The 25,471-nt window shown below is 39.1% G+C and overlaps 1 protein-coding gene across 9 annotated transcripts in view; it reads right to left on the bottom strand.

Annotated features, from left to right (window-relative positions):
• Positions 1 to 25,471, bottom strand: part of astn1 (astrotactin 1) — a 125,550-nt gene that overhangs the window by 86,445 nt on the left and 13,634 nt on the right. The window contains exons 2-9 of one of the 9 annotated variants that reach the window (XM_049747513.1): positions 19,705 to 19,886; positions 9,801 to 9,870; positions 9,620 to 9,722; positions 9,358 to 9,500; positions 7,628 to 7,774; positions 4,566 to 4,715; positions 2,961 to 3,113; positions 151 to 318 (exon numbers count right to left, since the gene is read on the bottom strand). In XM_049747513.1, the coding sequence (XP_049603470.1) occupies positions 151 to 318; positions 2,961 to 3,113; positions 4,566 to 4,715; positions 7,628 to 7,774; positions 9,358 to 9,500; positions 9,620 to 9,722; positions 9,801 to 9,870; positions 19,705 to 19,886 (1,116 nt within the window). Of the gene's footprint in view, positions 1 to 150; positions 319 to 2,960; positions 3,114 to 4,565; positions 4,716 to 7,627; positions 7,775 to 9,357; positions 9,501 to 9,613; positions 9,871 to 19,704; positions 19,887 to 25,471 lie in introns of all 9 variants that reach the window. The other 8 variants (XM_049747512.2, XM_049747505.1, XM_049747507.1 and 5 more) reach the window with 8 other exon arrangements.

Here is a 25,471-nt window from a genome sequence, read left to right as displayed (position 1 = left end):
AAAGGTCATTTTACATGAGTGAGATCTTTTTTTTTTTGTTTTTATCATGAAATATATGCTTTGAATTCTGAGTTTAAATTCTGGCTACAGTTCCAGGTGACGAAAAACATTTCCAAATGCTTCCCTAGTGTTGACTGTTGTAAGGCTCACCTGTCTCTTGATCACACTGGTGCTCACAGGGGTCCAGCAGGCGTCGTCCACACAGTTCGTTCACCCACGGCCCACTGGCATTCTGCTGATAGTACAGCAAGATCTGCGCTGGGTTCAGCCAGTCAGAGGCATCTAATTGACTTCCTTGCAGCAAGATAAACCTTGACCCTAAATCCGGGGGAGGGCACAGATGGAAAGGAACAATGTTGATAGAAAAAAAAACCTATACAGATTAATAATGAGAAACTGCAGATATGACTTCTGGTAAAGTTCTTCTACATAAATTAATGTTAAATTATTAAATAATAAAAATAAGACCCTCTGCTGACCACACTTTTGCATTTAAGAGAAATGGAAATCCAACTTGAGAACAGACTTTGACGGAATGTAGAGCAGACGGGACACTGAACTTTTAGCAGTGAATCTTAGACCTTACAGAAAGTCTTCAAAGCTCAGTATGTGCCCAAGGAGTTCTCACAAGCCACTGTGTGTTGTGTTTACTTCTCCAGCCACACTATAAGCCTCGGGTACGAAGGCAACCCACCATTACCTGCTCTTGTCCCCTGAGGCAGAGAAGACTCGTGAAAGACTGTCTCCACACAACTACACACATGATTCATGTCGAGTGGGACATGGATGAAATCAGAAATTCTGATCTGAACTTTTGCTGAACTGTTATGTTTCATTGCAAATAAGACCTGTGATAAGCGACTATTATGTATTGCGAAGTTGTCTCCGACTGATCGATCTACTGTTTAAGCAATAAATAATGTTTTGGTACTACAATTGCTCCTAGCAGATACCAGAGCATCATTTGGGATTGAGTATCTATCTGACCTTTTCCCCATTTTGATTTACCACAACCTGTGATGATCTTGCAGCACAAGGCTGTTTGATAGAATGATCTGCATCTGACTTCACATCAGTTAGCATTCAAATTCGTTATATCACAAAATTAATTATTGTAATTATTATTAATGCATGTCACAGTTGTCCTGTTTTTGCATTTATGATATTTTCGTGTTTGTTTTCTTTTGTACTTGAAATAAAAGACAATTTTCCACATTGCGGTCAACAATTATCTCTTCATTTTTGTAAAGGCTGTTGGCATTAATAGCTTTCTCCTCCAGTAGAAGAATACAGACTTTCATTTGATTCACCGTGGCATCAAATCAAGTCTGATAAGATTGCGGAGACATTTATGGAAACATTCTAAATCGATCCTGGTTTTGTAATTCAACAGGCAAATTCGCCATCTTTCATCTCTCCTTTCAAAGTTTCCTCCATGGACAACTCCCTTGAATTTTAATGTCTCCCTGGCGGGCTAGTGTGTAACATTGGCAAGCAGCAACTCCCTGAATCAAATCAGACCTCCGCATGATAGATGACTGAGGCTCGTAAGTCTATAATATATCGACACTGCCAGCTCGTGTGGCTGTTGAAAAATGCCAATGAGCAAGCACCTCACCCTTGGCCACAGATACATGATTCAAAAATAATAATAACCTTAATCCTCAGCAGTGGCCCCCCTGGTGATATGATTGTAGGGCACGGGGAATATGAGGGAATCTTTATTTAAGGAAATGTACAATCTTCACGATTTTGAAACTGTTGTCTTATTAACATGTCTGGGGCATTTCTATATCTAAATATTCCAAAGATTAATATAGTGTAGAGTGTATAGAGTGGTCTCTCAACCCAGTGGCTGGGGATTAAATCTCATTGTGACCATGTCAAAGTCTTCTTGAGGAAGACACTGGACCCCCAGTTGCTCCTGATAGTATGTCATTAGTAGATGAATGAGGAACCGCTTTGAGTACTAAATGTAGAAAAGCGCTATTCAAAGTGACAGCACATTTACCGCATTTTCCGCACTATAAGGCGCACTTAAAAACCTCCAATTTTCTCAAAAGCCTTATAATCCGGTGCGCCTTAGATATGGACCAATATTGAGCCACTACGGCAGGCGTGTTTAAATATATGGACTTATATATATGGACAAAGTTTTAAAATGGGCCATTCATTGAAGGTGCGCCTTATAATCCAGTGCGCCTTATATATGGACAAAGTTTTAAAATGGGCCAATCATTGAAGGTGCGCCTTATAATCCGATGCACCTTATAGTGCGGAAAATACGGTACCTTTTACCAGTCTTACTGGTATGAGCTCATTTTAGGGGCAGATCTGTGTCATGCGGTGAGCCAGCTAAATATTCTGCTCGGCAAGTGGTAATCCTGGCTTTCACTAAAATGACAGCCAATGAGCTGCATTTTCCCAGTAGGCAAGCTGGGGCCTGAATGAGGAAAACAACCAGGTGCCTTTAGCTAAAAATAAGGAAATTATCCGAATTTTTACTTGCAGATGTAACACTGCACACTTTGTATGTGATACATGGACACATCGTTGATCGTTTTACATTGAAACCTCACAAATGCATTTGTTAAGCAAAAAATTGAGCGATGTAGGTCTTTGACATTGTCTCTAGCGCAAGTAGAAGATGAAGGACTTCCTATGCGTGTTCTCTGTGACCTGGCCTCAAAATGCTGTGATACTTTGAGAGCACATCTGTTGTCTTGTCTCACATGAAAAACACAGAGGGGTGGGGTGGCTGACCTGGCATTTACCTTTGTCTCACAGAGCGCAAAGCAAATCAGCGGCTCACCTCTCAAACACCTGCACTCGGTTAGTAACCCAGTGAGTTGAACTCTCTGTGGAGTTGCGCAAAAATATCACCTCGGCCCAATACCCCGCCCCCCGATGGATTTTAAGCACGACAGAGGCAAATGCATCCCCAATTTTAGGCTGCTTACCGTCAGCAATGAGGTGCTCCGGCACATGCAGGATTACACGTACTGAGAGGCTGCAGGATATGTGAGAGCAGTATACCAGGCTCATCACGCAGCTGATGACACTGATTAGAGTCAGTGTGGTCTTATTGATGGGGCTCCTTGGGGAACCTGCTGCTGGGAACAAACACAGAGGAATGGGGACAGATAGACATTGACATATGAAGTGCTGATTTCATTTTATTGCTCCCACATCCCATCACTCATGCAACATAAACCAAGTCATTATACAAGGAAGCCAAAACAATTGCCACCAATAAATGGGCGAATATACAAGGCCTTTGGGAGGTTGAAATGAGACACGGTGGGGCTGAAATAACTATTTTAGAGTATTACCATCCAAGGAAGGATGCAGAGATAAAAATAATTCATGGCTTTGACTCAAACTGTTAAGATTGGGAATGTTTTTTTTTTTTTTTTTAAATGCTGTTCATTTTGCGTTTCTGTTTTGACCCACCCTGACAAAATACACTCGCATGGAGACAAATGATCGGGGTGGAAGGTGGCGCCCGCTTCACAGCAGTGATATGTGACCGCCATGGCTAACATTACATTTGCAAGTGTTGCAGTCCTTAAAAAAAAAAAAATCAATCTTCTGCATGGTCTCCAGCGAGTCTATTTCAGCTTGTGCAATGTCACTTCTCGCGAGGTGATTTTAAAGGAAATGAGAGGGGCCACTTCAATTGGCCGAGAAGCTAGTCAGCTGTGTTAATGCCCATAACGGTGCAAATGCTAATTTCTAACTAGGCTCATTTCCAAAAATGCCAAAAAGAAAACTACACCCATGCACACAATTTGACTTTGCACTAAACTTGCTCTGAGTGCAAAAATAGAGCCCTCAATGTTTTCAGTCAGTGTTATCCTTCCTTGTAAATAAATATTCTTTCTTCAGGATCTAAGAAAATGCATGGGGTGAGATGTTTACTGTATATTCTCCTACAACCCAGCTTTAATTAAAGATGATAGCTGCACATCTATAGAAGCTTTGCTATATTTGCGATACCTCTGCAAATTACCTTGGAATAATTGGCTTGGAGGCAAAAGCTTTGTAACATTTTTTGACAGCGGTTTATTTTAAGGAAATTGTCATTTATTTTCTTTTTTGCCTCACATACATATATTACAGCTTGTTTATACGTATCATTAGAGCACATGATCAAAGTTGCAAGAACATGGCATGCAAAAAGATGAAGCGTGCTGCAAGACTGTGCTTTGACAGCACTTAACCCATTCTCCATCGAAATAATATTGATGGGTAATATTTCAAAATGTGGTGTTTCAACATCTTGAAATGCAATGTATTAAAAAGTTAATCACTGATCTTGTCTTGTTTTTTTTTCTAAATAACTGCAGATGCAATAATATCAATTGTACATGCTCACAACCATTCTGTTTCATACCGTTAACACCAATGTATGTATTTAACTTATATTTATAATAAGTCAGAATCATGAGCAGACAACACTGTAACCAACAACCTGCTACAATCACCATTGATATTACGTGTCATGCGTTGGGGAGGTGACACCATCAAGCGGTGAGAGAAATTGAAGTGTAAGTCCTTCTTACCCCCTGAGCCCCATGCGCTGTTGGCGTTACCATTTCTCATACCTCGACTCCGGCGTCGACTGCGGTTTGGGTCGGTGTAAAAAGCCAGCTGAGGCTCACTGTCAGCCTCAGTGCCAGAGTCTCCGTCTGGGTTCAAGAAACTTGAACCTGCTGTTGGAGTCACAAAAAAAAAATGTTGAAAATAGCCCAGTAGAGGGAAGCTTTGTTTAACTTCACCAAAAAAATCACAATAATGACCTTGTGAGAATCTTATTGTAATGCCAAGGAGAAGTAAGAGATCAACTACTGAATAATCCAGATCTATGTTTTCATTTTTAATCCTATTTGGAAGATTATGAGTTTATAACGATGTGAGAATATTTTCCATGTCTCTCCAAGTAGGATGATGGGCTAAGCAAATATTTTAATGCTCAACTATGATCTTAAGGATAAACTTTGATAGAGTATGTTATGATGATTAAACTGCTCTTTCCGTATTTGCATAATACAATTCAAGTGAAAGTCTTCTACCCCAGGCTCTCTCTATATTTAGAGGGTGTGTCCTGAGGCTTGTTTTAGAAGAGTTAACGGATTGCATTTCATAATATGTGTGAGCGAGAGAGACAGAGAGAGAGTAGTTGTTTGGGGGCTCTTTCAAAAGCAATGATTTGCTGAATCAGCGAGATAAATTTGAAGGGAAATAAAATTCAAGCTGATGTTGCCTCATGACGAGTTTTAAAAGGAACCTTTGAGTTTTAAATGATTTATCTATCTAACTAACCATCCATATATATGTATAATTTTTTTTTTTAGGGATCCGTACCTGCTCCCCTCGCTTGTAAGCTCAAAAACATACAGCATCAGTTCAGAATTGCATCCATGTGGTAGACCTTTTCACTCACAGGTCTCACAACCTGCTCCAGTAGCCATATTCTACAACTGTCATCTCTCCCTGCTACAGCAGCGCACGTTCAGTGATGGTCTTTCGACCCTTTTCCACATCCTGTAGCCACCATCTGCCACTGGTAAAGTTGGCTCAGCTCCCGCGGTCGCCAATTGAATCATCAGCTCCGACAGTGCATGTCCTGCAGCCGTTATCCAACCTGTCTGTTGTTTGACTTTGCTCCGGCAGTGCCTCAGCTGGTCTTTTAAGACCTCATGTCTGGTCTCTGCAACTCTGTGGAGTCCATCGTAAAAGCCATCCATGTGGGATGACCACGACAAGCCTCATCTGGAATCTGTCCTCATAATTACATCAAATAATTGATGAACACAATGTGTCTATAATAGTTCAATTGTGGAGATTAGTGTCTTCTTCTATGAAATACACTATTAAATGTGTGGTGAATTAACTTTATAATTTTTGCCACACCATAAGGTCACTGTGGACAGAATTGTGGCCAGTTCCAGTCTCCCTGGAGAATTTATTTTTCTGGCAATCTTATGGTCACCCAGGGAGCACTCGGAAGGGGACTGAGCAAGGCCTTTCCCCGGCTGATTCTCAAAATACTTTGATGTATTCATTCTGAACTGTGTGTGTGTGTTGTGTGTGTGTATGTGTGTGTGTTTGGCTGTGTCACTTAGAACCAAGAAATGCATTTGTAGCATGTGTGAAAGCAACGTTGACTTGACAGAGCAAGCCATCCTACATGAAATATGCTGAACACAGCAAAATTCTGCTTCCAAAGTGCTTTGGAGTTTCTCCAAAAATAAACTGAGGCAGTTTATTCCTCAACTCTTCTGAAATAGGCAACAGATGCTACATCTTAGATGCTATGTGTTGTCACCTTCAGTCAATTTTTCAGAGTTGAGCGGGTAGCGACCCAGAAGTGGGCACGTAATTTAATAACATTGGCACCAAATTCAAACCTGCTCATTTTTGCATGCAAATGGCAAACTGCATAAATTTCAACTTTAAATCATGTCACAGGCTCATTTTGATATATTTATAAAACAATAGCAAAAATGGATTATAATGGGCTGCTTTAAAAAAGTTTAAAATGCTAGGTCGAAGTATATTTCTAATTCAAAACGACGGGAAAGCAGTAGAACTATTAGAACAGTTAAGCACTTTTAATGGTCATTGAGGCAGAAAGTTCTCTTCGGTAATACTCCATCTGTCTTATATTTTTAGTGAGACACAGTTTGCAAGAGGAACTGTAGGGAGCCAAGAGGAGTTGGTTCATTACAAGAGCCTGGGAGAGCTATTATCTTGTGAACAAAAATAAATAAGTGAGCTTGAAACATAGGTTCACACTATGGGGTTTGAAACCGAGCACACCTAAGCAAAGCAAATAAATCTTACAGAAGGATAGATACAGAGACTCAAAGATGAGTAGGAGAATGGGAAACATAAGGCTCCGAGGAATTTGAGAATGTCTTGGTTCTTTTCTTACACTGCATTTCCAACCATATGAAAATGTTTTGGTTCTCTTTTTAGACTGTATTTTTGTTTGGATTTTACATTCAGTATCCAGATCTGACTCATCTCATTTCATTTATAGAGCACTTAAAAAAAACATCCATCAATTCATCTGGTACACCCTGAACCGGTTGCTAATCAATCACAAGGCACACATAGACCATTCACACTTAAACTCACTCCTACGGACAATTTGGAGTGCTCAATCAGCCCATTATTTATGTCTTTGGAATGTGGAAGGAAACCAAAGTACCTGGAGGAAAAGCACGCAGGCATGGCAATTGATTTCCTTTCCCTAGTTTATTTTTTTTTGCTGTTGTAAATCATGAGCCTTGGGTTATTTTGACAAAAGGATGTCAGAAATATCATATTAACATGACGGGACACTGTAATTGTGAAAACAATGCATAATGAAGGATGCCTCTCTGCAAGAACAAAGCTAATGCTGGCAAAATGTACGTTTATCATAGGACGGGATACTGTACAAACCTATTATACTCTTTTTTTTTTTTTTTTACAAGATGCACACAAACCTCCACACTATCAGAGGAGCAATAAAAAAAAATGTAGCAGCGAAAACACATTGTTTATGGGAGAGTGGGGGTGTTAAAAATATTTTCTCTCTGTCAAAATGCTAGAGCTGTGGGAGATAGTGACTCACTGCGATTGTTGCTGGAGAGACGTTTGCGCTGGCTGGTGGAGGTGTTGTGTGGAAGCAAGGTGTTCTGCTGGTGGTTACTGTCGATTGGACTGGTGGCAATGATATTGTCTTTATATTTGTTCATTAGAGCCAGCTTGTTATCACTCACTGTGGAGGGAAGAAATGGAAAAATTGAAAATAAATGAATGTACACAGCATAGAGGCAGCTTGTTATCACACACTGTGGAGGGAAGAAATGTAAAAACTGAAAATAAATCAATGTACACAGCATAGAGGCATCAATGGATTCAAATTCCCAATATTTTGGAATTAAAACAGAATTATTAAGTGTGGATTTTTTTTTTTTTTTGCTGTGTGCTTTATATTGTTGTAAACAGGCAATAAAGTGACAAATAAACTGTATAGATCACTGGTGTCAAACTCAAGGCTCAGGGGCCAGATACGGCCCGTCACATTATTTTTGGTGGCCCACAAAGATAAATTATGCATCAAATTAATGTCATTACAAAAATTGCAAATTGTCTTCACTTTTAAAAAATCCCATTTTTAAAATATTTGAAAAGTTTCCACTAGTCTGATTTGAAAACTAATCGTCAGATTATTTTTTTTTGTAGCTTCTATTGTATATAATATGAGGTGTTCATACATTTATTTGTGTTGAAAATCATAATGGCCCTCACAAGTAAAAGGTGACGACGACGCGACCCGCGACAAAAATTAGTTTGACACCCCTGGTATAGATCATGTTAGTCACAGAGGAGACATTAACTTAAATCACACACTTTCACTCATCTTCCATCCATGTTCTTTGGTCTGTAGATGGGAACAGAAAAGAATGATTTGACACCGCAACCTTATTGTTGTGTGGGAGTGAATTCTTGTGACATCATGCATATAACGCAATCACACACCAAAAAACACGGATACAACAAAGATAACCAGATAATTACTGACCAAAATTACCTAGGTTCGTATTAACCCTTTATAATAATATTCCAAGGTTACCACTTGAGGCAGGACAAAAGTGATATTGGGGGTGTCGAAATTAGTGTGTTAATGGTCCTTTTTTTTTTTTTTTTTAAACGCCGATTAAAGTGCACCACTTATCTGGAAAAGCCCTGTACTTGGGGAATTACCCACTGCACTGCAGCCCATTTACATAACGTTTTGAGACGTAGCTACAGCACAGAAGCCATTTAGCCTGTTCAGCACCACCAACTTTTCCCCGCTTCGAGAGAGGAAAACGCTTGATAGCCCCGATTAGCAGTTCATATTGAGCTAGTTTGCTACAGCTCACAACAGTCTTGTATGGGATCACTTCATGTATTACCGTATTTTCCGCACTATAAGGCGCACCAGATTATGAGGCGCACTTTCAATGAATGTCCCATTTTAAAACTTTGTCCATATATAAGGCACACCAGATTATAAGGCGCAACTTCAATGAATGGCCCATTTTAAAATGTTGTCCATATATAAGATGTATACATTTGGCCTGTGGGCCGGACTTTGGACACACCTACTGTAGTGGCTCAATATTGGTCCATATATAAGGCGCACCTGATTATAAGGCGCACTGTCGACTTTTGAGAAAATTGGAGGTTTTTAGATGCGCCTTATAGTGCGGAAAATACGGTTATTATTAAAAATACGTTCTTAACTGTTCTTCTGCTTCGTACCTGTAAGTAGACTCGATATTCGTTTTATTTCAACAGTTCTGATCAACTTACCAGGAGTCAAGTCCATATTATTCTTGTCATTGCAACCCTGCAGTGAATCCAAGGTACGGCTGACTTGACTTGCAAATTCCTCGCCCCCATTCATACACTCTCGCTGCAGATGGTGACGAAGGTCTGTGATGTCATACTCGTACCTGGCAATATCATAGCATTCAATGAGCGTTAAGCAATTTAGTTCAACATAAGAGTAACTTATTCAAATATTATATAATGAACATTATGCCATCTTTTAGACTCTAAACCCTACTTGTACCCATCCAGAATTGGAGTCTCTCGGATACTGAGGGTACCACTGGAGTTTGGCCCCTGACCCCGGGAGTTCCTCAAGCTCTCTCGGGCCTGGCCTCCCATCAGCACTGAGGGGATATAATGGATCTCATTAGCTGCCTCAGCGCTGGCACTCTTCTGAGGCTGAGGGATCCGGCGGCGTTTACACCAGCGTCGGCGGGTGTAGAGAATGAGGACCAGACACAGGATGGACAGCAGAAGGGCAATCATCCCACCCTGAGGGAGAAAAAGAAAAATGACAGTGGAGACATAAGAAGAGACAGAAAACAGAGGGTCAGGACAGGAAAAGTCAGAGAATGTTGTCAATTGAAATCTATATCAAAGTCGAAGCAATGTCACCAGAAGTACAATTTTAAATGTAGGTGTTGGCTGGCTTTCAACATTTCTACCCATTCTACTCTACCTACACAATTTAAGAGGGAAATATACGAATGCTAAAAAGATGAAGTCTATGAATTTATGAGACGTTCTCAGCCAGGTGTCAAGAGGATATAATTCTTATCCCTCATCATTTGTTCATTTTCCAAGCTGTACCTTGACTCGAAGTTTTGAGGTCAATCCATCACATTGTTAAAGGTGTGATTCCTTCACAGGGAATATATTACGTCTTTTATATCTGGATATTTTGAAGAGTTGAATTAAACAGCGTCAGATCACCAAAAACTTTGAAACCCTTAAGCCGCGCTGAGAAAACCATGTTCTCTTTGTGAGCCCAGATTTCATTCTTATTCTTTGAGTTATGTGATGGTTAACCCCACTTCATGTGTCATTCCAAAAACGTGCCATAGAAATATGCAACTGTCCATCTATTTTTTTTTAACCACTTAATCCTGTTCAGATCACGTTAACGAGACTATCTGATCAGATGACCCTGGATTGGTCAGTCGCAGCTCATATAGAGGAACCTCAACGGTTTCTGAATGTGAGCGCAAGTCTGAGTTTCTAAAAGTTTAAAAAAAAAAAAAAAAAAATGGATCAATGAATGAACGTTCTGTCAGCCTCAGCATTCACACACTATTTCTACAGAAATTGATTCCCGAGGGAATTATGCTTATCTTGCAGTAACATTTCTGTTACCTGTCGGTTGTTCTGTAATCATGGGATATTTTTTTTATATTTTCAAATCCCTGTTAAATCAAAAAGACATGTGGCACAATTGTGCAGCATGATGGACAGCGAATATCAAGAACACAAAAAACATGGGGGCGGGGAGTCACATGCAATACTGCTCAACTTAGAGCAAGAGGAAATAAGAGACAGAAGTCAACTGTGATGATAATTCGCTCACACATGTATTTCAGCAAGCGCTGATACTTGATGATTGGGTCAGGTCACATGGTCGGATTCATTTTGTCTCATTGTCTTGCTGATCTGTGCGACATAAGGCGGTTTTTAGAGCTGAAAGATCTGCTACTGTTCCACACAAACGGGAAAAAATGGCAATGGCAATACTAGATGGGAAGATTTTCGACGGACACAAAAATTTGGAATAATAAATATACGGATAAAATGTCCAATGTGAAATGTGAGTTTAATAAGTTACGATTGCAGAGTGATAAAATTAGCAACATTGCTATATTATTTATAATGACAAAAGCTACTGGCCTATTTGCATAAATTGTTTGTTTCATCTGCATATTCAAGGAGATAACACATGACATGTATGCTGTGAATCTGCATGTTCAGAAGTCAAAAGTAATTTGGGCTAAAATTATTACGAAGTGCTTTGAAAGACAAAGATGTTCCACACAAGGAAATGTGTGAGCAACTGCATAGAACTTTTGAGAAACATCACATTTGAAAACCACCATATTTGAATAGGGTGTAAGCCAGGGGTGTCAGACTCATTTTTTTCGCGGGCTGCATTGTAGTCATAGCTTCTTTCGGAGGGCCATTCTGACTGGTAACCCAAATAAATGTATGAGCACCTCATACATACAGTAAAAGCTACAAAACAAACTGATGAATAACTCGTTTTCAAATCAGACGAGTAAAAACTAGTCAAATATTAAAAAATATATTATTAAAAGTGAAGACAATTTGCAATTCTAGTAATAACACACGAATTTGATGCACAATTTGTCGTCGCGGGCCACATAAAATTATGTGGCGGGCCGTATCTCACCCCCGGGCCTTGAGTTTTACACCTGTGACATAATGAGTTTTTAAATTTTAGCATCGGTTTCAGCGTCAGTATGCAATAAAATATTTTTGAATGTCCTCTGTGTGCATTTCTTTCCAAAATAGTATTATACTATCAGTCAGGTTGTATATTTTTCTGAGTGCATATTTTAAAATATACAGTACACTAGACCAATATGACTGAACTCAATGCTGCAGTCATCCACAACTAAAATTGAATTACATCCAAATGTCATAAATTTTAAATGGCTATAAATGAAAATTGCCAAAAGTGATTCAGCCCCATCAACCAAAATGACCACTCATCCTTGAAGAGGCCTAAAATAGGTGATGTGGGGAAAAAGGTTTAATGTCTGACATTACTTGAAATCAAAGTGAAGACTAAGTGGTTTGTATCCTCTAATAGAGCCAATAAAAGTCTAACACGCATCAAGCTTTGCCATTGCTCCAGCCCCATAATCTACTTACTAACGGATGAGGATGGTGTTTTAATGATACAAGGGCTCCTTATGACTAACACTGCTGAAAAGAGGACACGTGGCCTTTCTCAGTCTGACAGAGCAAGCATTGTATTAGAGCTGAACTATCAATCTGTCACTTAGCTCAAATTGTTCTTCCTTCCAAAGACTCTGCCCTTGCAAAGAAATCGACAGAAAATGGTTACTTTTTGAGATCATACTTCTTTTCATTATGAATCTGCAGACTGACTTCATCCTGCATATTTTTCCAGTGCTTTACTATCAGAGGTCCGACATACAATCAATGCTTAATCACATGGTTGTCAAAGTATGAATTTTTACGTCTACAAATAAACGTGAACTTCACTAAATGATTATTATTAGCACAATTTCCCTGTCTTGTAAGAATATATGGATACAATTAATTATGATTGATGGCAGAAATAAATGGATAAAGAAAATAAAACACGGAAAACAGATTGATTGACAAATTAACTGACCAATGTTGCCATTATTCACGCCGACAAAGATTGAGGTTTTTCTGGTACCACAGAGCGTGCGGTTTATATATACCGTATTTTCCGCACTATAAGGCGCACCGGATTATAAGGCGCACTGTCAGCTTTTGAGAAAATTGGAGGTTTTTAGGTGCGCCTTATAGTGCGGAAAATACGGTACTATTAATATACTATATAAGACGACCTATTTAACAGTCCGTCAGTCGTATATGGAGAAAATTTTGAGAAATTCTTACAATTCTAAATAAGACTCTCTCTATTACCTTTAAGTTTTTCGTATGACCTGTGTGGCACAGTTTTTACACTAAATGGCCTTCCTGATGGAACCCACGCACAACTGTGATAGGAAAATAGTAAATAGCGTAAAGGGTCTTGCCAAGAGATTCAACTAGATGCTACCAGTAGTCCTGACTTGGATTTGATCCCCTATCCCCGGTCATGGGTGCTACCCACTGGGGCATCCAGCCACTTTATTTTGCTGTCGGTAGAGGTCCAAAATGCATTTTAAACAGTTGGTTGGTTCATGCATATATTTTCATATTTGTAGCCCTACACTCCGCAAATGTTCCTGGTTTCACATTGCTTTCATTTCTAAAGTTCCACAACAAGTTGCACAACTGCAAAACTCATCTTTGGGGTTGTTCAGGTGTGACTAATGCACTTTGTGGCATCGAATGTGCAGTAGTAATTCATCATGTTTTATTATAAACGTATGGGACACTGCAAGGAAAATAATTTGTTTTTTGCATCAAGCCATGATATTCAATTACCATAGGGAAGTTGATGACTATTATTGTATTATTGCATCATTTGGTTGAGAAACTAGCTATATATATATATACACATATTTTACAGATTTGTGTGAGTTTCTGACAATTTGTTATAGTAACAAATTAATGATTTCACATTCAAAAGCTCGGAACGGTTTTAAATTGTGGGAATAAATACAAAATTCAAAGATTTTACAGTAGTGCAAAACCATGGCCATGTTTCAATTTCCTTAGCATTTTCTTTTCGGCGGTTCCTGTGTCACAAATTCGATTCAAGTGAAGTCCAATGCTCATATTCTTTCTGTCACTATGTGGTCAGTGTGACACCTTTCACATTTAGAAAAGGACACACTAAGGCAGTCAACCAGCACATACCCTTTCATCTCCTGAGCAAGTTTGATGTATTGTCTACTTTACAGGACACCAGCCTGCTTAAAACCTAACATAGCGTATATAGTAAGTATTACCTACATCAGGTTACTTGTTGTGTTCACTGAAACAAGGTTTGAAGGACAAACAAATCACAGAGCACCCAATCAGCTATGAAGCCCGAGAAGTTCCAAACCCCTTTGGAAAAAAAACATCCAGTCAACAAAGTAAGGGTGCTTTTAGTAGGTCACACTGGTCCAAATCACTTAATGGGCTTGTAAACAAAGTGTGCTTTCCAAATGGTTCTTTTTTTTCATGTCATAAAAAATCCAGGGGGGGCAGAATGATATTTGGATGTAAATAGTATTCAGTAATATAGGGCAAGAAAATACAAAATGGAAGGCAGCAAAGTCAAAAGTTCCCCCTATTCACATTTCCACGATAATGAGGACAAACAGTATAGAAAATAATGGATTTGTAACTCAAGGAGAAAATGAAGCACACATGATATAATTACTAATTGCACCGACAATCTACCATACTGTCCCTGTACAATAAGGAAAAGTTTTACACCATTAAAAGTTCCAAAATCCCTTCAGCTCCAGCCACAAGAGGCCATTGTTGGACCCAGTGATTGGAGTAATGGCATTATACAATAAATGACATTACTCACTGTGTTATTTATTTATTTATCTATTTATTTATTTAATTTATTTGATTGGTTTTATTTATTTATTTATTCAAACATTTACTTACATAGCACTTTTCATGCATGGGTGATGCAGCACAAAGCGCTGTACATAATAGAAAAGGAACAAAGCAGAACAAATACTTTAATCGTACACGCACACACCCGCAGAGTAATAACGTTCCAAGAAAAGGAAACAAAATAAATGAAGTAGAATACTTTTTTGCACTCAAGTGTAATTAATTTCTTTTTCAATCGTAATGATGGGGGATTTGGCCTTTGGTGCCGGAGTGATTAAACATGACTCAACAGCGCCCCCACTCCTCTGGGGGGGCATAAAAAGCTGCATGTGCCACAGATGCTGCCAGTTCATCTGTGTCACTATCGAGCATGCCTGTCGAGTGTTGTGGAAAATCACATCTCCTGTCAATCAATTAACAAGACTGAGGAAATTGTTCGTAAATAAAAAATGTGGATTTATCAAATGCGATCCTCATTTGCTATCGGCGAAATATATTCACCGTAATCCCTTTAAAAGAAAACGTCTTTGGCTGCGGTAACTATGAGATTCCGATTTTAGTTGTCACTTTAGGAATGAAATAGTGCTGTGACTGCAGCACAGATATAGCCAAACTATTTAAAAAACAAAAAGTTTTAGGCTGTCAGCCTTAACTCGCAGCCCATGGGAAAAACTGGGGAGGCTATGGATTGGTGTGTCTCGGTCGGCTGGCTTTTTAAAAATGGAGCTGCTGTAGCAGAAGAGATTCGGGCGACTGCTTTACAAGTGTCCAGGGTCACATTGATTTAAGATTTACGCGATCAATGTTATCAACGGCGGTTTTAGGAGCATTGCAACATCAATATCAATATCATGAGTTGAGCTGTGTCACAATGACCATCCCTTTCATGTGAACTCATGCTTATTACTGCTCCGTGTGTGTGTGTGTGTGTGTGTGTGTGTGTGTGTGTGCGCGTGTGTGCATGCATGAATGCTTGGGTTTTACTCCTATTATGTGCACAGCATTAACAAGCCATAAGGAAAGCGAAGCGGTGGCAATAATTTCAATAGGCACAGCACATTTTAATCCCTCTTACTGAAAACAGAAGATTATTCTTAGTATCAATTTGTATGTTCTCATGGTGGTCTTGCAATTGCTTGGTTCTTTATCAAAATGAAAATTCATGGTGTATTGTTTCCTTAAATAACTTTTATGGTAGCTGTAATGTAGTTGTTTTGTCTACAAAAAAGAACAACGTATTCTTTGGAGGCTATATATAACATGTAAGAACATTTCCCTGCTGCTTTGCAGCACTTTCACAATTGGAGCATAAAGCAGACTCCAGACACCTGCTTCAATGACCTCAGTGACAATTCAGCCGCAAAGCAGGTCTGGAAGAAATGGATCGATAACTTTGTGTAAGTAGGTCACAAGTGAAATTCTGTGCATTGGGAGCCTCTGTGGCTGACAGTTAAGGTTTACAGGATATTTGTGATTTGAGGTTACATTTAAATCTGGTGACCACTCCACCATCAAGAGACCAGAGATGATCTCCAACATGGGTGGATGTTTTTTTCAAGTGCGATAATTACTGTATTTTACGGACTATAAGGTGCACCTAAAAACCTAACATTTTCTCAAAAGCCTTATAGTCCGGTGCACCTTATAGTCTGGAAAATACGGTAGTCCATTTATTAATTCTAGTATATACGACACAGACGCACACACATCTGTTTTGGGAACACTAATGACACTAAATAATGCAATAACAATGCAACCATATTCAGCCACATTAACGTTAGGATAGAAACCTCTTCCTGGGAAGAAGGGACTAGCACTGATTTATAAACCCATTACCTCATGGAAGTGGGGTCACATAACTTCCTTCTCTCATATGAGACGTACGCACGACCCAGCATTGATGTTTTTACTCAACCATAGTGCTGACAAGCAGGGGTGAAGTGAGGACTCTAGCGCAGAGATAAATTGGCCATCAAGGCAAAGATTTATTCAGCAGAAGAAAAATCCCTTCATACATAATGAGGGGGAAAAACAATGACTAAGAAACAAACTAGAGGGACTCCAAATAGGTTTACTAACCTAAAAAAAGAAACATAGGGCACTCCTAAAATGCTTGGAGGCTCTACTTCTAAAATTAAAAACAACTCTCAGAGGGATGATCGTATTCCTGATTAAAAGTGGGTGTTTTTCAAGGCATTAGTCATTTCATTATTTCTCCAAAATAAATGGATGAAATAGAAAATGGAAACGGTTTTCATTTTCCTGATTAAAATGAGCTCGTTACCAAAAAAATAGACCGTCACGGCTCGACCGCCCCTTTAAGAGTTTCCGCACAATGAAGAAAATGATTAAAACAGCAAAGACAATGTACAATCTCGTAAAACTTACAATTTAATTGTAATTACAGGCGAAAACAGCTGCTTTGACGCCTAGAGTGTACATTTTGTTGATTGATTTTTCCGTGAGTTATCACATTTTTTCTTCTTTTGGCTAAGGGTGATAGAATCTAATCTTAGCTACATGAGTAAAGTAAGAGAAAAGACAATTCAGACATCAATTCATGGTAGATGTGATTACAGAATTGAGCTACAAAATCTAATTAGTGGCATATAAACGGTTTAAGTCGCTATTTGTGTGGCCAGAGGCTTGGGATTAACATCTCTCCGTCAAATGCGGGATCTGAGTTGAAGTTGAGGATCATTTTTTGAACTACCAGTCTTTTGACAGGGTTAATCAAGTATCGTGGATGATCTGTTATGGCCAGAGGTGATAATGTGATCACCATGATGATGAGGAGAGAAAAGGGATGGCTTTGGATCATCAATATTTAAAGATAAAGGACAATTTGCTTTTTCTCTTAGTCAAAGACTGTAAAAAAAAAAAAAGGCTATGAGATTTTTGGTGTAGACCGCAATGGTATTTTCTTTTTTTGAATTCACGAGTGTGTGAGAAATGGTTGCCCAAATGTTTGGGTAGGACATTTGTGTGCTCCGAGGGCTAGCACAAATTGTGACTGGTTTCCAAATCAGCCCTTAAATCATTCAGAAAGCTCCAATAATTAAATAGATGAAATTTTGCTATCATTTTTTATTTCAGGCTTTTGAAAAGGTTTATACGGGTAGATGAGCTCAATGCAGCCTTTTTTTTTTTAGACATGCAAACCTTGAGTGATTCAGGCCCTTCTGTATAAAGCCAACCGACTTGAGCGGTCCCCAACGAAGGCAGATGAACAGTCGGGCGGACAGACAGACCGTCAAGGCTGTTGCTCAGGTCAATGCATTGTGCGTGGCAGGTGTGATCTTCAGCTAAAAGACCCATGAAACAGCCTTTGCAGGAGATTTTTTAATCCACAAGGAGCTTTAACACAACATGAATTGGGATTTATAGGTCAGGGCCTCCAGTGGGGCGGCAGGCTGCACAGGGTTCTGGCCAGCGCAATAACATTGCTTCCATCTGTTATCACGGTTTGCTCATATTTGCATACTAATCCTTCTCTGTCCACACCTTTATGAAAACACCCTGCCGGCAGAATGGCAGGAGTTTCTGGATGAGGAATTATTAAAACAGGGGGCAGAATGACACTGGCTTGAGGTCAATGGAACGTGGACAATAAACGGGAGCCGAGGGTGGGGGTGGGGGGATCGGGTAACATTATTAAGAAGCACAATCGGCAATGAAGGAACCTCGTTTAAACCTTCGCCGCTATTTCAGTTCATTAAGTTGTTCACCTACAACATTCTACTCAAAGTCAGATGTTTGTCACAAGGTCAACATGTGTCAAAGCATGATTTCCATACCTCTCTTCAGGCGACGTGGCGAAATTCTCTTCAAGCTGACTAATCATATTTATATGCAGCTATAATGTGCTTTCAATGTCTGCAAATACAGATCATCCATCAAAGCACTACTCCAATGTCTTTGGACTGGAAAAGGGCATTGGGACTAGATGTGGCATATCTAAGATCTAATAAATATACATTTCCCTGGGCAAGAGCAGAAAGCTATGCAATCTCAGGATTCATTTTGTACATTGTCGACATAACAGATAAGGTTTGATACAGAGCAGGCCTACAAAATCTACATTGTGAACTGCGTATATAAATGCATGTTTTCATAGACACACCTCAGGCAAAGGGGTACAAATCATACACAGTCAGACAGGATACAAAAAAAAAATGTTTTTAGTTCATCTTCTGTGGCAGGTGGCAAAACAGCAGGATAGATTTCACACCACGCTTACAAAATGTGTTCAAACAAACAACTGAGGAACATATTTTTTCCCTACTTTGAGTTTGATATATATATATATACAGGAAATATTTACTGTGTAGACTGTAAACATATTTTCCTTCCTACTTTGAGTTTGATATTACATATATCCAACAAATATTTACTGCAAACAAATTGTAAAGACCCACATTGAGCGGCGCACGGAGCGCCGTCGTCAAATTTATTCCATGTGTATGTCGTGAGGGGCGGGGAAAGTCCACAAATACTTTGTGTTGCTACTGCTTTCTGACTATTTTTAAATGTGTTTTTTGTGTGTAGTTTGTTTTCCTGTGTCATCAAGATTTATACATTTCATTATATTCAATTGTGTGTACAACTCAAAGTATCTAACTTTGGCGAGAGGAAAAACAGAAAGCCAACAAAAGCTGTTGTTTTGATCATTTTGAGGAGAAGGAGAGACAAGCAACATTGAGGGGAAAAAAGGAAATGGGTCCATTCCCCACTAATGGCTCAGCGGCAACTTGGAGAGTTCAAACAAACCTTTGACCCCCTTTTTTTTTTTCACTGGCCCTAATCCTCTGCCGTACTTTTACGATGAACAGAGAGAAGTTTGAAAACCTCCTGCAGAGAAGCATTAAGCAATTTACAAATTAAAGGCAGCTGGATCTGAAAGAGTTTCCAAAACGGTTTTATTTTGAAATATACTGAATCTACCTAGTGTGTCGACGCCCGACGTCCCACCTCGCTCATGCAATTTCTTAATCTCCATGAAAATACATATGTGGCGTATGGAAAAATAGTCTCTACCCGGTAGAAGATCTATCACCACGTTGTTGTCGTGAAGCCACAACTTACCATCACTGAGATATGCAGGATGCGGAGCTCCTCCTTTGCAGAAGTGTTTGCTGGATCATCAGTTGGTTCAGGGAGGCTTAGGCTGCCATCCTGATGGTGTATGTGAAAGAGCAAAGTACCATTCTCCAGCCACTGCTGCCTCCAGCGCACCAAAGGGATGTCCTCTGAGTTCCCAGAAATCTCTGTGGTGCACAAAAGATAAGTGGATTTCATTTTTGTGGACGACAGTAATTGTTAAAAGCACTCTAAGCTTATTTTTTTACACCTTGCAAAAATAACAGTGGCTCTCTCCACTGAAATAAAATGAACGACTCATCACCGACCAGTAATGTAGCATAACAAGCAACTGAGGATTTAGTATCTTGCTCGAGGGCATTTGACAGAACTGAAGAGGGAATCTACATCCATTTGTTTTCAAGACTGCTCTAGCAAATAAGGCAAGGATAACCAACATTTTTCTTCCATGCATTTGGTCTGAAAGTTAGCATTATGAATAGAAAATAGAGCCTATCAATCAATCAGTGTCATGTGATACAGTCCACGTTGTGTGCTAACAATGCCCTTGAGAGGGGACATTAAAGACTTACAGTTCAAGCTTGAAAGTGGGGAGGGGTGTATTAAAAAAAAAAAGATATTAATTGTGGTATGCGCACAAATTAGACTAATTTGTTCCTCCCACGTCAATAGATTCAGAAGATAATTGGCGTGTTGAAAAATGTGGAACTGTGACACGTTTCCAATGCGTGTAAATATGTGAGACGCCATAAAACTTTAAAAACCATACAGTCTCATATGCATGGTAAACACATTATTATTTGAAGAATTACTCACTGTTTCCATTTTTTAATTATAGCAATGCAATATATATTTATCCATCCATTTTTCATAACGCTTTTCTCCACGGGTGTGCTGTAGAAAACCCACGCAGACATGGGGAGAACATGCAAACGCCACACAGGGAGGGTTGGATTGGAACCTGCAACCTCTGAACTGTGAGGAGGACGGGCTGACAAGTGATCCCAACATGCTTCTGCAATATACACACAAGTATAATTATTCGGGAAGGCTATGACATCACTTGAGGTTTTAGGTCGATGGCAGTTCTACAAAGTTTGTTACTTTCATCCTGCAGCTCTCACCTTAAATAGTATCCCCCCCGACCGACCCCAATACTTCATGCAAACATCTATTTCAGGCTAGGCCAAGATGATGTTGTGCTCCTTCCCCATCTCATCAACTGTTTGACTAAAATGTGATGGAATAGTTCAACTTAAAGCACGGATAAACACAATATTTCAAACGCCCTACCTTAGCATATCATATTCTAATGCATGCTGCCATAAAAAAAGAAAATCAAATGCATGCCAAAGCTTTGTGAAAAATTGTCGGGTGTGCACACAGAGACTTGCATGCAAAGCTTTATCAAGCTCAAACTTCAAGAGCAGTCAGTGCATTGACTGGAAGCCATGAATACAAACAGGGATTACACAGAGTGCAATCAGAAGTCCACAATGAATCCTCTCGTCGCTTCAAAAGACAGCTACTGAAGATATATTTCTGCTGTTGGTGGGATTCGAACTGCATTGTTGAATATATTTTAATTTTAAATTCTAAATTCTTGACATGCCCTGAAAAAAGGCGGAGATTTGCACTAAAAACATAAATGTCCATTAGAGGTTACAATTAAGAAAATATTTTGAGAGGGTAAATAAATAATTGATGTGCATCTGAGCTGAGGGCTTCCAGAGTCAAATTTGTCCATGATAAATACTTTGAATATACAAGAAAAGTTTTAAAAGTAACATCAAAATTCTATTTAAAAAATAATAAATAATTTAAAAATATATACTCTTGAAACACCCTCTTGACTTGAATGGCAAATTAAGTAGACTAATACATTTTACATCTCCGATGACCTTTTTTTTTTTTTTTTTATATAAACACAAGTGCATAATTAATTCGAACACTGTTTAATGTATGATTTTAAAACACAGCAGGCACTTGTAACAGCTTATCTTTTAGTGCAAGTGGTTAGCATGTACCGCAAGAAGCAAAGTGTAAATCTTCAAAATGTACGACATCTTTGAGACTTGAATATTCAGATCCAAATCAAATCACCAATTAGCGCAAATCTGGTTATGCCAGCAGAGACAACAAGCAAGGAAACATAAAATGGAGAAAAACAGGAAGCTAAAAATGTATCAAAATAAAATAGTAATTTTGGTAAACATTGCCTGATGTCGTTCGTCCGTATGCATCTACTGGCAAGGCACAAACATTTCTGTAATGTCAGACAAAAATAATTGACATCAGCGGCGTCTGTACTGCCTTAAATGAACAACTGCTTAGTTCACTTCAGTTTTTTTTTGGTGCACTTTCTTTTTCTTGTTCTTCTAGTCTGAAAATCCCTTGATGGGTCTTGTCATTAAAAAAGTATAGCACGAGGCAAAACATAGTTCATCCTTTGATGCTGACTGCGATCAAGTCTAGTGAAGTGCACTATCTGACAACATGCAGTATAACGATGGGCACAATTTGTTGTAAATGTTAGATGTTTCCATCTTAATTTATGAAAAGTGCATTTAATTGATATAGTGTATAAATCCGCAACAATAAAAAACAATACCTGTAAAAGTATGCAAGGTGTCATCTGCACAGTAAGGGGGAAAAAAATTTGTGTGTATGTGTGGGGGGGTTAAGTGCACTGGGCCTATATTAAAAAAGGTAAAAATCTACTGTGGCGTGTGGCTCAAGGTATTCCGAGTGAAAGCTGATGACATCAAGATTACAAATTTTTGCATAAACATAATTTACTTTATTCCACATAGGAAATGTGTGCCCTGCCTCCTTTGTCGGATAACCCATTATACTGATTACTGGCAAAGGACAGCGGTCTCTGGCATAATAGCAGTAACGCTTATTTAGATTAGACCCGGTTTACAAACAAAGAACTATACTATTCCTGCGTGTGTGTGTGTGTGTGTGTGCTTCACACCAAAGTTATAATAGTTAACAAAAACTAAGAAAAAAAAAAAAAAACCTAACCCTAAAATGAAATAAAATGGAAAGCCATAGTAAAAATCAGTGCATGAATGTGAATGACTGGGTGGGTGTGAAGGTGTTGCCATGTATAATTCAAAGACAACTGGAACACAAGATGAACAAGATGTGTTACCTGTTGTGGGAAAGAGCAGAGAGAGAGAAGGAGCACTGCACAAACAATTTAACACCTCAGGTGCCACCACTCAGGTGGCCGGCCCCACCCCTGCCTGTCATGGGAAACCTCCCACAAAAGGCAGGGGAGGGCAAATGACATTCCCATGCACCAAACATGTCTGAATTTTGTTAAGTTTTAATAGTTATTGTTTTTGTTATTGTTTTTTTTATAGAAGTAGAGTATTTAAGCATTTTTAAGAGGGCCTCATGTTTTTTTTTTTTAATTAGTATGTTGGCTTTTTCTTTTGTTTAAAAAAAATCTCTGCCGACATGGCCAATTCATGTCTGCGCCAGTCCTCAATTCACCCCTGCTGGTCAGCATTATGGTTGAGTAAAGACATCAATGCTGGGCCGTGCGTACGTCTCATATGAGAGCAAGAAGTCAGGTGACCCCACTTCCATGAGATAATGGGTTATAAATCAGTGCTTGTCCCTTCTTCCCAGGAAGAGGTGTCCTCAGTGTTATCAAAACAGAATGAAATCCCGACACATTCTTTCAGTGGCGTGAATTTTTGCGCTGGCCTAAAACCTAATGTCACATTTTGGCGAATTTAATATTTTTCTAAATGTATACATTCCTGATGTGTGGGTGCTACTTTTAGAAATGATTGACCATTCTAAAGTGTGACAAAAATATTAAAACTTTTTGTGGTGTTTCTTTCCCGTTGTGCTGCTGTGTAGTTCATCATTTTTTAAATGACCTACACAACACCTCAAACTTGTAATCCTCTAATTTTTAGGGATGTGTCCCTCATGCATCTTATTGGTGTCAATATGTGTCAGACATTTCAGATAAAGATTTTTACGCCACAGTATACAAATATTTAGTACAGCTCAGATAAGAAGTAAAAATTCTAAACATTGCCGTGCAGGTCAACTTAATTTTGCGGGCACAATACCTAATAGATTGCGTCAACAAATATTGGGGAAAAAAAAGCCAGATACCAAAATGTCTTTGTCATGCCTCAAATGTATTCCCTCTGTAAACTCGGTTCCTTTTAGACAAAGATAAGAACTGACGTGGCCCTCGGTCACCAGAGGGCATGGCGATAAGCTAAATTGACTTCAGAGTTGTTCCTGAATTACGTAAAAGAAAACTATTATCTAAAACGTGAGCTGACAAAGGAATGAGGCAGAAGATTCTGGTCAAATTAATGTTAGTCAAGAACACAAATGGATGCCCTCATATTACAATTCATCAAAAAAATTGAGTGATTTGATTATTTTTGTCATCTGAACCTCAATGGGGACTCAAATGATAAACATATATATTTTTTGTTGATTATACCACACAATGCATGTTGCCAATGGGATACAGATGTCACCCTGTAATTAATGAATTTTCTGCCCAATGAGACAGCGCTAATTTAGACAAAAACAACTGTCTTAACTACATCAGTAGAAGTCATAACCGAGGCCTTGGCAAAATATGAACTAGAGCCAAGCGTGATTAAACAGACGTTAATTGAAGCACTAATCTACTGTGTGTTGTAGTAGCATAATAAATTGAATTTAACTAGTGTGTGTGCGTGTGTGTGTCTGCACATTATTGCTGTGCACGAATGAGTCATAATTTGTAAACTCATTTGATTGGCCATGCCATATTAGTAATTGATTGATAATGTGCGGACTTGGATATGATGCACCGGTAGTGTCGTTTTGTGGTTAGACAGTTGCAAACCAGCGTGTCGGGGAAATGGGACTTTAAATGAAAATTACATTTTACTTGGCAGTAATTGTGCGCTTCCTAAGCATGATTCATATTTGTTTTTGGGAGCATCTGAGTTGCCAACAGAACAAGGGCAGAGGCTCGTAATATAGGAGGAGGCACCCCCCCCCACACACACCTTTGGCTGAGGTGGAGGAGTTGGCCCTGAGTCAGACTTATGGATGGTCGATCGTTGATGACATCCCTCGGGGGGAAAAGTTCATCAGACGCTTCTTTACAGGGAATTTAATGTCTCTATGTGAGAGAAGAGGGAAAAAAAGCAACTGCTCACAAAAAAAAAAAAAGAGTTTGCACTAATGAAACGGCAGGGCCACTTATACTTGATATATGTTGACAATATAAATGATAATTTTGCACGTGAAATGAAAACCTCTCACACAAAAACTGAAAGCACATCCAGACAAGGTCTGAAGAGCATCTCCCCACGCAGGGCAGCACAAATTAAATGTGCTTGGATGTCTTTCGGATTTCTTTCAAATGGGTAAGCCAGTCTACCAAGCAAGCTAAAACCAGATTTAACCACCAATAGATCACTGCAAATAATAATTTATGACTGAAGGATTTTCCAAATTGGACGATTATATATGGGAAGTGACCACATAGGGAAAGGAGGAGTGGTCCGCTTCAAGGTGAGCTTAGATCAGAGGAGATTGTGCAAGCAGCTGCTGCGGAATGCATGGAGGATTCTGTTTGATGAGATTCAACGAGACAGACCCTACTGACTGTGATTAGAAATTCCACTCGAGTAAAGTCTGCATCCTGCCGAGTTTCTGTAAATGCGATTACGCGCATGAATCCCGACAACAAAACAGTGAGAGCGGT

This window comes from Syngnathus scovelli, chromosome 17 (assembly GCF_024217435.2).
Source record: "Syngnathus scovelli strain Florida chromosome 17, RoL_Ssco_1.2, whole genome shotgun sequence".
Classification (NCBI taxonomy): Eukaryota; Metazoa; Chordata; class Actinopteri; order Syngnathiformes; family Syngnathidae; genus Syngnathus; species Syngnathus scovelli.
This window is presented reverse-complemented; position numbering and strand designations above follow the sequence as displayed.